Source organism: Anguilla rostrata, chromosome 7 (genome assembly GCF_018555375.3).
Source record: "Anguilla rostrata isolate EN2019 chromosome 7, ASM1855537v3, whole genome shotgun sequence".
NCBI lineage: Eukaryota > Metazoa > Chordata > Actinopteri > Anguilliformes > Anguillidae > Anguilla > Anguilla rostrata.
In genome coordinates this window covers 41,719,239-41,732,760 of record NC_057939.1, presented here as the reverse complement: position 1 = coordinate 41,732,760, position 13,522 = coordinate 41,719,239, and the positions used below count along the sequence as shown (strand labels likewise).

General features: G+C 50.0%; 1 protein-coding gene across 2 annotated transcripts in view; it reads right to left on the bottom strand.

Annotated features, from left to right (window-relative positions):
* Positions 1-13,522, bottom strand: part of LOC135259709 (zinc finger CCHC domain-containing protein 7-like) — a 91,733-nt gene that overhangs the window by 44,907 nt on the left and 33,304 nt on the right. The window contains exon 3 of one of the 2 annotated variants that reach the window (XM_064344349.1): positions 72-121. In XM_064344349.1, the coding sequence (XP_064200419.1) occupies positions 72-121 (50 nt within the window). The remainder of the gene's footprint in view (positions 1-71; positions 122-13,522) is intronic. The other variant, XM_064344351.1, reaches the window with a different exon arrangement.

The following is a 13,522-nucleotide window of genomic DNA, read 5'->3' as shown; positions in this document are numbered from 1 at the left end:
TGGTCAGACACTATATACCATGACCTGTGGCACGTGCAATCTAATTCAGAGCCAGGAAAGATTGAAAATACCTCCATGTCCTTCTCGGAAACTGTCCAGTCGTGAGCATTGTTTCCATCTTCTGTTAAAACAAAATACATCGGAGGTTAATCACATAAGATAAATCACAATTTGCAGTCACAACTGGCACCTTATTCGCCACATCAAAGGCCTGGGCACCCAAAACACTGTTACATTACCTCTGCTTGAAAGGAAACTGTATGGAAGACCAGCAGCAGTCTCCTTGAATCCATCTCACCAATAGTATATGTGTGGTTTAAGTAGCGCAAATTCTGTGCACGCTGCTTTTTTGAGTTTCTTGAAGTGTATTTTTCTTGCTTTAGGACATAAACCCCATAATTCCTCGACAAAAGCCATTGTAAAACCAGCAGGATCCAGAAGCCTCTGTGAATATCTAAAATATCCTTCAGGGTATGCAAAAATAGCCTGGGCCAATCAAAAACCGTAGACTGAAACTGAAATAACATCAAAAATACCCCACAAAGTGAACTATCCCTTTGAGGGCTCGATTGACTGTCAGAGAGATGAACACAGCCAGCTCCTCAGCAAATAATCTGTAGAGTCTTAAACCTCAGCTGGGAAAACGTGGTGAGGAGAGTAAGCTTTTCTGGAGGGAATTACAGATAAATGTTGCCGGCATAGATTATTTGACACGGCCTGCTTTGTATGCCGTAAAAAGGTCATTCGATGGATATGCAAGTCGATAAATGGCAAGACCGCATGCATTCTGCAATACCAAGGCAAAGCCGGGAGTTCATATGAGGCTGCTTGCGTAGAGTGTGGCAAATGGCACATGCAGCAAGAAGAGACCGACAGATTATGTGATTTTAAACAGTCACCATTGCGGTCATAAGGCCATTTGGAGGCTGATAATACATTACACATAAGATATATGAATGCATTTATGTAGCTGGATAATTACAATACAATACAATACAGTTATTCAGGAAAAAAAACTAGATGCTTTATTCATTCTGAACATGAGTGTGCGGAGTGAGAACGATGAAGTGTTTGCGTGTCAGTGTGTGTGCGTGAATGTGCGTGAGCGCATGTAGGTGTCTGTGCATGTAAGTATCTGAGCTTGTGTGTTTACGTGTGTATACGTGCACGCGTGTCTTTGTAATGCATGCGTGCTATCGTTAGCATGTAAACTCATATGCATATGTGTGTGTGTGTGTGTGTGTGTATGTGCGCGCGTGCGTATGTGCATATTAGGCGCATGTGTGCTAGGGGGTTGGCCTCAGAAACAATCGTGTGAACTAGAGCTTGTCTTGCCAATAGGCCGCTGGAGGGAAAAAGGGGGAGGGGGGGCGGGGGGGAAACAACTGTCATGCCCTGTATCAGGAGGGGTTCTGGGGCTCTCTCTATAGAGCCCCATCACAAAGGAAAGGAAACGTTCATTTAATGTGCCCCTCCTCACTGAAGTTTGGGTGGTGGGGGGGGGGGGGGGGGGGGAGTACCAGCAGAGGATGAACTCTCGGTCTGAAATGTGTGAGGATGAATAGACAGCGAACGACAACAGGAAGGAGCCATCTGAGAGACAGAGAAGAACGGCCCCGATTGCATGACGCCATTTTCAATATCCTGTCCAAGAAAACGGCTTATGCCGTGCACTTGTGAATGCAGCTCTGTGTGAGCGAGCGCTATACTGTGAAGAACAGGGCCTGCTGAAGTCTACACAACAGAAAACAGGGTTTGGACAGGGGGGGCTTTGGTTTGACAGCAATATGTGGTCAAATATGTGGCAGGGAATCACACAACAACATAGCCTTTTTGCTACACTGTAAAAAAAAAACAAAAAAAAAAAAACGTCTCCAAATTTTACACTGAAAGTCTGTTAAATAGCGAAGGTACAAAATCGTAAACTGCCAAAATGTAAACAATTATATTATTTATGGAGAAACGCCATAATACATTTGACATTTCTGAGATATACAGCCGGCTAGTGTATGTTTAACATATTGTTACAGTGATTCATAAGGAAAATTTCTGGGAACCCAGTTCAGGGAATGGACAAATTACTTGACACTGGTGGCAGCATTGCACAATGAAACCCTGTCCAGAGGCCCTTTGGTAAGCATGACAAACTAACGAAGAGAGAAAGCAGAGACAATAACAGATAGAGAAGCTCGGAAGGTTCCATGGCAGGAGATTGAACCACCCAAGCCTCACGGGTGGATCTGTATACGACTCAAGAGTCAGTTGCTCTATGGACTGTGCCACACATCTCACCAAACCTGTGATCTTTAGAGTTCCTTTGGTTCCTGAAAACAGCTTGCAATTCAAGCATGAAATTTTCTTGCAACATCCAAAACACTGGTGGTGCCTCTAGACCGTTAGGTTAATGGATAAGTCTGTACTGGACCCAGGCTCGTGACAGGAAAGGGTGGCCATTTTGGGTCCTGGCTGGAACCGAGGAGCCTGAACCGTCAGGCTCCGCCCACTCGGCGCATGCCACCGTGTAACGGCTGATCGGTTGAGGCTGCCTTATGTCTCTGAGCGCAAGTTCGTCCGGCAGCGCTGAAAGCTTTCCATTCAAGGTGACCCCTGGGCACTGCTGACAAACACTAACCTGAATATTATCAAGGTACTGTATATCTGTGCATTATATAATGTTACATACTATTATATCCAAAGGGCAACTTAAAGGGGCATGCAACCAAGAGGACGTGGAAACCCAGAACTGTCTCCTCTCGCAATACACAGTTGGGGTAAAAGAATCCTCTGGTGAGAGAGAGAGAGAGAGAGAGAGAGAGAGAGAGAGAGATGCACAGAGAGATAAATAGAGAGAGATGAGAGAGAGAGGGAAGGGAGCAGAGAGTAAACACGACAGATGCTACCTGTCTGTCTCATAGGTACGCTAATTAATAGAACGAGGGACTCATGAAAAGAAGGAAAATAGGACTGTAAAAAAAGGGGGGGCGGCGGGGGGGGGGGGGGGAGTGCCAGTTCGTCAGCGGTGCCAGAGCGAAGAACAGCTAATGAATTCGGGCTGACTAATAGCCTGAACGGGAGAAAAGCTGGTTTCCGGGAGCCTGATGTCCCAAGCACCAGCGACAACAGAACGGCTGTGTACGTGTGGCTAATTAACCATGAACACCAGCTCTCCTGGGAGAGAGCGAGAGCGAGAGAGAGAGAGAGAGAGAGAGAGAGAGAGAGAGAGAGAGAGAGAGAGAGAGAAGAGAGAAATATCAGAGGAGGAGAAATAAAGAGGAGAGGAAGAAATCTCTTCTCTCAAAACTGCAGAAGAACGAAGAAAAAAGAACCGCTCCTCCTCCTCTCGAAGGGAAAGCGTCGACTTCTGCGCCTCTTCTTTTTCGCGAATAACCCTCCAGAGGTCACCCTCGCCGCTGGAGAGAGAGAGGAGCCGTCGGAAAGGCACACATTAACGCTTTCGTAATTCACTCGGCCCGACGAGACCGTCGCGCAATTAGATTACGGCTCCGGTGAGTCTGATTAAATACGGCGGCATTGACTCCCGTCACCACGCGCCAAGAACACATCATTTCTCCGCGCCCGCTCTGCGCGAAGAAGCGTTCTCCAATCACAGCGAGCCAGGCAGAGAGGACGATGGGAAGACAGACCGATGGAGATGGAGAGAACGACGCGTGTTAGCTTGAAAAGGTGGAAAAGAGAACAAACAACAGAACTCAAATGCAAAAGCAGAAAGTATTGTAGGTGTTTTCCCCTACAGTACAGTAAGGGCTTGCAACATGGAGTCAGGAACACAAACATAACTATATGCATACATATACAGCAACCTACACAAGGAAATTAACTCTTATACAAAGGCATGCATATATAAGAACCGAAATGCAGACAAAACCCATACACAGGGACTGCATGTGCATACACACACAGACACGCACACACACACACACACAAACATACGCACACACACACAAGCACACATGTACATGCATATAAATATGGACAGATAGAAGCACACACACACACACACACACAAACACAAACAAATGCACACACACACACACACACACACACACACAAACAAATGCATACACACACACACAAGCACATACGTACATACACATAAATATGGACGCGCAGAAGCACACGCACACACAATCATATGCACAGAAACACACACACACACACACACACACAAAGCTTATGTTAGCCTCTCTCGCCCGTCTCCCCTGACAACCCCCCTCAAGTGTAACCACGCGGCCTCACCCTGTCCCGGGGCGGACGGGCTCACTGCGCCTGGCTGGTCCGGGGGGGGGGGGGGGGGGGTGGGGGGGTGGGGGGGGGGAGAGGAGCATCTGCGCCCCGAAACACATCAAAGCCCCCTGCCGAGGCCGGCCTTTTCACCCCCCCCCACCCCCCTCCCTACCCCAACACCACCCCCCCCCCCCCGCCCCTCCCCTGCTGACCCCGATTAAACAGCCGCCCCAATCGCCTCTTTGTGCGGCCCTGTTGACTTCTCCCATTAAGGCCACTCCCCCCACAAAGAAAGCGGAAGAGGGGACAGGCTGCCCCCAGAAGAGGTGATGTTTGATAGCGCCGAGACACGCCGGGATTAGCAAGCCTATACATAACAATGGGCGCCGGGGGCGGGGGGGGGGGGGGCCGCTCGTCGGGTTTGGACCCTCGTGTGTGTGTGCGTGCGTGCGTGTGCGTGCGTGCGTGTGTGTGTGTGTGCGCGGGGAGGAAGTCCGCTGACCCTACGGCTCTGCGTCTTTAATCCCTCCTGGTTAAACAGGCACAGAACAGGCTCCAGCACCAAATGAACTGTTTCAATGGTGATATAACCAAAAAAAAAAAAATAACATCATAGAAATGATGACATTAAGAACAAAGCATGTACAGATACAATGCATAATGCATACGATAATATATTCAGTGTGATTGAAATTTCAGATTATTAAGCATATTCTAAATTGTAATTCAAATAAAGGGATAGAGGGATAAAGCTAAAAGGATAGCAAGAGGGATAGAGTGCATTTTGATTTTGGAATGTTAGGGCTGTATTATTATTATTATTATTGTTAAAAACTGTATTATTGTAAAATTATAAGTTTGTTTGTGATAAGCTTTCAGCAAGTAATATTTGATTTGATCCTAAAGGATTCAGTGAGTATAAAATGCAGCACTTTAGAACATAAGAGTAGTATCTTTTCAAAAGGAAGTGAAATGACACATCAGAAACGTTAGTTCTGGCAATAATCTCATTTAACACTCTGTCAGAAGATCAGAATTATCTTCAATAAAGTGTCAACAAAGAAATGTAATACACAGAAAAGTCCAAATCTTTTTATAAGCTTTTTAGATTGTCAGTAGCATGACTGAAATGGAGTATGTATGAAGGAGGGGTTTAGATATTTCATTTTGAATTGTATTTATGAGAGCAGGAATGTCAGTCACAAACTTCAGTTTATTCACCAGTGGTTTTGAAACCATTAGCCAAGGTGAGTTTGAAGCCATTTACAAACATGCCTGATCTGTATTACCCATTAAGCGTCCTGTTGACAGCGTCACACCTTACATTAACCCTCTTTTTAAAACTGGAGCCCAAAAAGGTTTGCTGAGGCAGTACTATACCGAGTGTGTGGAAAACCACTGTGGAGTACGCACAGCATTGTACATGACATGACGTCACAAATTCACACACACACACACACACACACACACACACACACACACACACACACGCACACACACACACAAATGCACATACATATAGAAATGGACACAGAAACACACAGACACAGAAACACATATGAGCACACACACACACACTCACACACACGCTCACTCACATGCTCACACACACACACACACACACACACGTACATGCATTTAGATATGGAAACACAAAAACACACGCAGAAACACATACTCTCACACACACACACTCCCACACACACACGCACACGCTCACTCACACACACACGCATACACACATGCTCACACACACTCTCACTCACACACACACACAGACACACACACACACACGCACACACACACACTCTCACTCACACACACACACACATGCTCACACACACTCTCACTCACACACACACACACAGACACACACACACACGCACACACGCACACTCTCACACACACAGACACACACACACACACACTCTCACTCACTCACACTCTCACACACTCTCACTCACACAGACACACGCTCACACACACACACACACGCACACACTCTCTCTCACACACACACACACACACACACATGCTCACACACACACACACACTCACTCCACACACCACACACACACACACACACAGACACACACACACACACTCAGGCGTGCGCGCCCCCGCTCTCTCTCTCGCCCGCTCGCCCCCGCTCGCCCTCGCACACACGGCTGCACTCGGAGCCCCCTTTTGAAAAGGGGGGGAAAGAATGGCAGAGGGGAGAAGAAAAGGCCCGGTCAGTGTAGCCCCGGTGAAAGGGGTGAGCGGAGGAGAAAAGCCCTAAAGGAGAGGAACACGGGGGGTCAGGGAGGGCGATGTACGGACCGACAAAGCGTGGACATGGGCCAGGGAGCAAACGCATTAGCGGGGCTTTGAGGGGCGAAGAAAAGGGCAAGTGAAGAGGCCTTAATCTAATTAAAGTCTGGTAAACACAGCGCGGGGGAGCCGGGGCCCGCTCAGTACAGTACACCGCCTCTGCCCCTCTGCCCGGCTCAGGAGCTAAAGCAGCAGAGCACCACAGCGTGCCCACTTACCACACACATGGATATAGAATTATAACACACTGCATATACGCATACAGTACACCGCCTCTGTCCCTCTGCCCTGCTCAGGAACCACAGCCAGCAAAGCAGCATCACCACAGTGTGCCCACTTACCACACACATGCATATAGTACACTAACACACTGCATATACGCATACAGTACACTCACACACTGCATATACGCATACAGTACACTAACACACTGCATATACGCATACAGTACACCGCCTCTGTCCCTCTGCCCTGCTCATGAGCTAAAGCAGCAGAGCACCACAGTGTGCCCACTTACCACACACATGCATATAGAATTATAACACACTGCATATACACATACAGTATACTAACACACAGCATATACACATACAGTACACTAACACACATATACACATACAGTACACCGCCTCTGTCCCTCTGCCCTGCTCAGGAGCTAAAGCAGCAGAGCAGCAGAGCAGCATCAGCACAGTGTTCCCACTTACCACACACATGCATATACTAACACACTGCATATACGCATACAGTACACTCACACACTGCCCATGCATACAGTACACCGCCTCTGTCCCTCTGCCCTGCTCAGGAACCACAGCCAGCAAAGCAGCAGCAGTGTGCCCACTTACCCCACACATGCATACACTAACACACTGCCCATGCATATACTAACACACTGCATATACACACGTGTACAGTATAGTAACACACTACGTATGCATATACTAACACCCTGCATATACACATGCATATACTAACACACTGCATATACATACGTGTACAGTATAGTAACACACTACATATGCATATACTAACACCCTGCATATACATATGCTAACACACTGCATACCCACATGCATATACTAACACACTGCATATACACATGCATATACTAACACACTACATATACGCATACATATAGACTAACACACTGCACATACATGCTAAAATACTAACACACTGCATACATTAACATATTGCACATACACATACATGCCCCCCAACGCATAACAGAGCCGCTGGACCCCATCACTGTAGGGGTCAAGCATTCAGGCCTGTACTGTTCTCTTGGTATACGCCACACATGCAGTCACCCACTTGTTGAGAACATGGTGAAGGATGACTCATCTGACCATATCACTTTCTTCCTCACATCTCTTCAGACCAGTGCCTAGGCTTTTGCACCGCTGAACTCTCACATGTGCATTTGTCTTTGTAATGAGAGTTTATGCACTGCAACCCCACCATAATATCCCCCGCTACGTAATCGTCGACGGACTGTTCTTGCTGACGCAGTCTGATCACGTCCTGCGCTGACATTATTAGTCATCGGAGTAGTTGCTCTTCTGTTTTCCCTTACACACCGCACTGATGCACAAGCACCACGGTCACTGAACGTGCACTTTCGACAATTTCCGACCCTATTTACTGACGGCTTTCCCACAGATCTACATGCAGGTGTCACTTCCTATTGAAACACCAGCCAGTTGAGCAGTCTTTGTGACTGAAGCTCCTGTCACCCATGCCACAATAAGGAGCCCTCTTTCAAAGTCACTTAGATTTTTTTCCTTTTACCATCTTGATCCAAAATCGAGGGCAACTGGGCCTGCTCAGCATGTGACATTTTATACATGTCACAGAGCATGATAGTATGTTGCTTAATTATATCATGCAGTACAGGTATTTCTTTAATTTGTCACCCGTATGTATTGACACACTGCACATGCACAAACATACACAGCCACAATCATATATACTAAAACACGACACACACACACACACACACACACACAGCCACAAACTTATATACGAACGCATTACACATACACACATACAACCCCCGCCCTCCTCAAAAAACACACACGCACTATCAAAACCAAATTCATGATGATCAATACTAAAGTACCTAATTTCAGTCCCAAATAAATAATTCACTATATACCGTGACAATGTTGATCATTTCAACTTTATTAAATGGAAAAAATACTCTTCAAACGGTATTACCCAAGGCAGGTTACAGCACAATCATATCACATTATCCATTTCATCATTATATTATAGTGACCTTTGTCAAGTGCGTTTCTACTACGTAGCAAACTTATATTTATAAATATAATCTTCTATATTTTCACCACTCAGAGATGGAAACTATGCTGTAGCACAGACAATCATCGCCCTGCCGGTTCTATTTGTGGCCGCCTCCTTTGACTGGCGAATCTCGGCCTTGAAAGAAAAGCCCGGCCATTTTCTCTCTTTAAAAACACAACGGGGGAAGACGCGCGCCGCTCCAGCCGAACATGGCAGGGCTTTTTGAAAAGGGAGCGGGTTTTTACATGCGAATGACCGCACAGCCCGAAACGGTGGCGGTTTTTTTCCGCTCGACGGTCCCGTCGAGAGCTGCCGTCGAGAAAATGGAACGCCGCGGCGGAAAGCCTCGTGTTGCTACACGTCCTTCGGCGCGGGTCCGCGACGCGGCGTCGAGATCGAAACCCTGAAGGGCAAAACAGGAAGTGGAAGCGGTCCCCTGAGGGCCGACGCACTGCGAGGTGAAGGGCCACCAGACCGGAAAGTTCACTCAAAATGGCTCTTGTGCCTGGCTATAGCTTTGCGCGTGCGGCTAACGCCAAGGTTATCAAAACTATGGCATTCACTGAAAATAACACTGAACGGAAGAGATAACGACAATTAATTATTATTGTCATCGCTGCATCCAATAACTGTGTGTCCCTATCCAAGTTTTGCTCCTTAAGTTAAAGGACGAAGAACTACTTCACATTTGTGAATGTAGACTGCATTCAAAAGGCATTAAGACGAGCGGAGGCCAAGGATGAGCATTTTTTTCTCTAGCGTAAAATATGTCTCTGTCTGGCAGCCCGGTTAGGCCGCTCGAGCTACAATTTACTCCACGCGGTGGAGCGGCCAAGCTCGCTCCTGTGAGACAACGGCTGTTTTTCCTTGAGCCGTTTTTCATTGACCACCCCCCGCTAACCTTAAACCGTAACCGCGGAATCTTCCGGGCCCCCGGGGGGACGGCTACCGGCTAACGATTAGACTGCTCTGCGAGGCTAGCGTGAGAGCGCTAACACCTCGCTCAGGTAGCGCTCGGGCCGCCGGGCCTTCGGCCCCCCCGGGGGGGGGGACATGCGACGGGAAGCAGGGGGGTTGCCGGGGGCGTCGCGAGGACCCACGCGGACGAGGCCGGGGGCGCCCCCCCCCCCCGAGGAAGCGGGCGCGGCAGGCAGAGCTAGCGCGAGGGGAGGGGAGACGCCGCCGCGGCCGAGGGCGCGATCGATTCATTTACAGGCCCATTATGGATTAAACCGCCACATTCCGTTTCATTTCATGCTTCCCTCCGCTTACTGTGTTTTTCTCCCCCCCCCTCTTTTTTTTTCTTTTTTCCACGGCGCTCCAGCGGAGCCGGGTGGATTACGCTGATATCTCTATCGGGCGCCGACGCCAAGAGCCGCCCGAGCTGCCGACAGGAAGCGGCCCGCCGCCGCCGCCGCCGGCTGACCTGGCCCCGAGAGGGACACCGGGGGGGGGGAGGAGAGCGGTCACCTGCGCTGTCCAGGGGGGGGGGCCACTCTCTCCCACCCAAATCTGTATCTGTGGAGCGAGCGGGCACGTGCAATCGGGGAGTTCCAGGAGCCACAGCGCCCGCCCCGTTTGCCCCAAGTGCCCGAGGTGCCCCTCTGATTCAATAAAAAACAAGTAATATTTGCTTTATTTTTGTTGTCATTAATTATCATTAATTCACTTAGGTTAAATATTTTCTGTACGATAACGGTCAGAACAGTTTCTGTGTGTGCGTTTCTGAGCACCTGCCAAAAGTTTGCACGACCTGAAACCCGAGTTTTTGGGATGGTGGTGACGAGTGGACGCCGGCGACAGAGTTTTGGGGACACGGCGGTGGGAGGGGGGAGCTTTAGGTGCCGGAACGAGCGCGCCCCAAGGAAAGCCCGAATCCTGCCACCGTCCCCCTCCCCCCCTTTTCCTCCTCCCTTCCTCCCTGGCAGCTGAGGGCAGGTGGCCAGACCCGCCCGTCAAAACCCCCCCCCCCCCTCGCCACACGGCGCGCCGCGGCGGGCAATTACCGCCCAGCAGGGCGCGGCATGGTGGCGGCATGGTGACGGCACGCTCTAATCAGCGCCGACGGGAGGGTCGCGGGTCCCCCCCGTCGGCGCGGCCCGGCACGTCCGCGGCGCCGCCGACGTTGATGCGGTCTCTGCGGGTTCGAGTCGACACGGGCCTCGTTGTCTATTCACGCTCCCTATACGCGTCCTTTGACGAATTCCTGCGTGTTACTTCGCAACATTCCGTCAAACCCCGCCACCGTGGCGAGTTGCCGTGGCGAAGGACGTCTGTTCCGGGCCGGGCCCGGCTTCTGAAAACCCCGGAGGTCAAACGGTCCGCCATGTCGGCACTGGTGACTCGACCGGCTTAAGTAAATTGTCCGTACCGCGGCACTTTCCCGCCAAATTTGACTTTCTTTCGAACTAGCTACTGCACGGCCCTCCCATGTGGGGGTGGTGTGTGTGTGTGTGTAAATGGGTATGTATTATGAGTGTGGGGTGAGGTGAGGGAAGGTTGGGATTCTTGGTGCAGGAGCGAGCGGGGGTGAAGAAGAGGATGAAACCCGGCGCGTGTCAACACCCGGGGCGACGCGGACGCTTTAACAAGAGGCCGCTTCCTGTCTCTGGGGCGGGGCGGACGGCGGGACCCGCGGGGAGCTGGTAATGCCATTTCACACCGCCGCTAACAAGCATGCAGCCCTGATCTGATTAAGGCCCCCCGCGCCCCTGACAGCCCAGAGCAGGGCCTGCACTGGGACGCTACGTTTAGCCTGCAGCGCTTAGGGCCACTGCCCTGTGGGGATAAGGGTGGGGGGGTTGAGCTGAACACACAAACCTGAACACGGCTGCACATTTCTGCCCTGTGGGGTAAGGGAGGGTGGGGGGTTGAGCTGAACACACAAACCTGAACACAGCTGCACATTTCTGCCATGTTGGAGGGGGGTTGAGCTGAACACACAAACCTGAACACAGCTGCACATTCTGCCATGCTGGGGGGTTGACTGAACACACAAACTGAACAGCAGTAGATGTCTGTCATGTTGGGGGGGGGGGGGTAGTGTGTTGAGCTGAACACACAAAACTGAACACAGCTGAAAATTTCTGCCATGTTGGGGGGGGTTGAGCTGAACACACAAACCTGAACACAGCTGTACATTTCTGCCATGTTGGAGGGGGAGTTCAGCTGAACACACAAACCTGAACACAGCTGCACATTTCTGCCATGTTGGGGTGGAGGTTGAGCTGAGCACACAAAACTGAACACAGCTGCACATTTCTGCCATGTAGGGAGGGGGGGGGGGGGGTTGAGCTGAACACACAAACCTGAACACAGCTGCACATTTCTGCCGTGTTATTACTGTGAAGAGAGACCAGGCCGGGAGAAGCTGTGGTCCAACGGCATTAACGAAGACGCAGGGGGAGGCGGAGCCACATCGATGCTCTTTTTAAAACTGTGGTGCGTTTTCTAAATATGTATCTTCATGTAAATGAATGTTAATATGCATCGCTTTACATAAATGGAAACAGGTGCCAGAGAATCCCACAACGCGGTCGACATACGTACAAGTGTGAGAGGCGCATACACACACACACACACACACACACATCATCTACCAATACCTGTCGTCCCTGCATTCTCCCTATCTTTCACTCACTCTACCTCTGCCCCTCATTCTCTCTCTCTCGCTCCCTCCCTCTCTCTCCCTCCCCCCCCCCTTTCTCTCTCTCTTGCCGAAGAAAAAAGGAACAATATTTCAATAAACCCATTGAGTTGCGACTTCAATTTCATTTTTATGAATATTTTCCTCTGGGGAAGCTCCGCTATCGGGCTCGGAGGAAGATAGAATTTTCATGATTGTTATTGTTATTATTATGTGGGGGCGAGAGAAAAAAAAGAAAAAAAAAGAAAGATAAATAGCATCATTAATCTGCAACATTTCTGGCGCCATTATCTACGAGGGAGAAGGGGTTATTTCTCCCTCGCATCTCGCCGTAATTAGCCTCTATTCAGGGCGCCAAAGAAGAGGGCCCGTGTTCGCGAAATTAAAAATTTGTCATTAAGTGGAATTTACCATAATGCCATTTATCTGCGAGCGGTTCGTCGGTGGGGGTCGGGGGGGGGTCGGGGGGGTCGGGGGGCCGGGGGGCAGGGGGGAGGAGGCCCTTGCTCTTCAGCACAAGCGACGCAAGGAAATTGAAAAACAGAATAATCCCACACAGTGCACCCCCCCCCCGCCCACCCACCCACCCAAATCCACTGCCATTGGGGTAATTAAATAACGGCGCTTTAAAGTTTTAATTTAGATTTTCCTACTGTATCCCTATGTGCCTGCATTCATGGCTAGGGGGGGGGGATTAATAGCCTCCAGCACTGGAACAGGTGAAGGAAATCGGGGGGGAAACTCGGATTCCCGCTCAACGTTCTCCTGCGAATCGGGAATCGCAGCGGCCGCACCGCCCCCGGATTCGCTGCGAGACTCGATCGGGGCTCGGCGAATGAGCTGACGGCAAACGTCCGTCCTGAAAAAAAAATAACAAACTGTCCGACGACGCGGCCGTAGGTCTCGGCAACCGAATCGTTCGCGGCAGCAAAGACGACTTATTTTTCGGGCGTGGGTCGGCGCTTGCGAGAGAGGACACACACAAAAGGCGAACCCTCCCGCTGGTGACTGAAC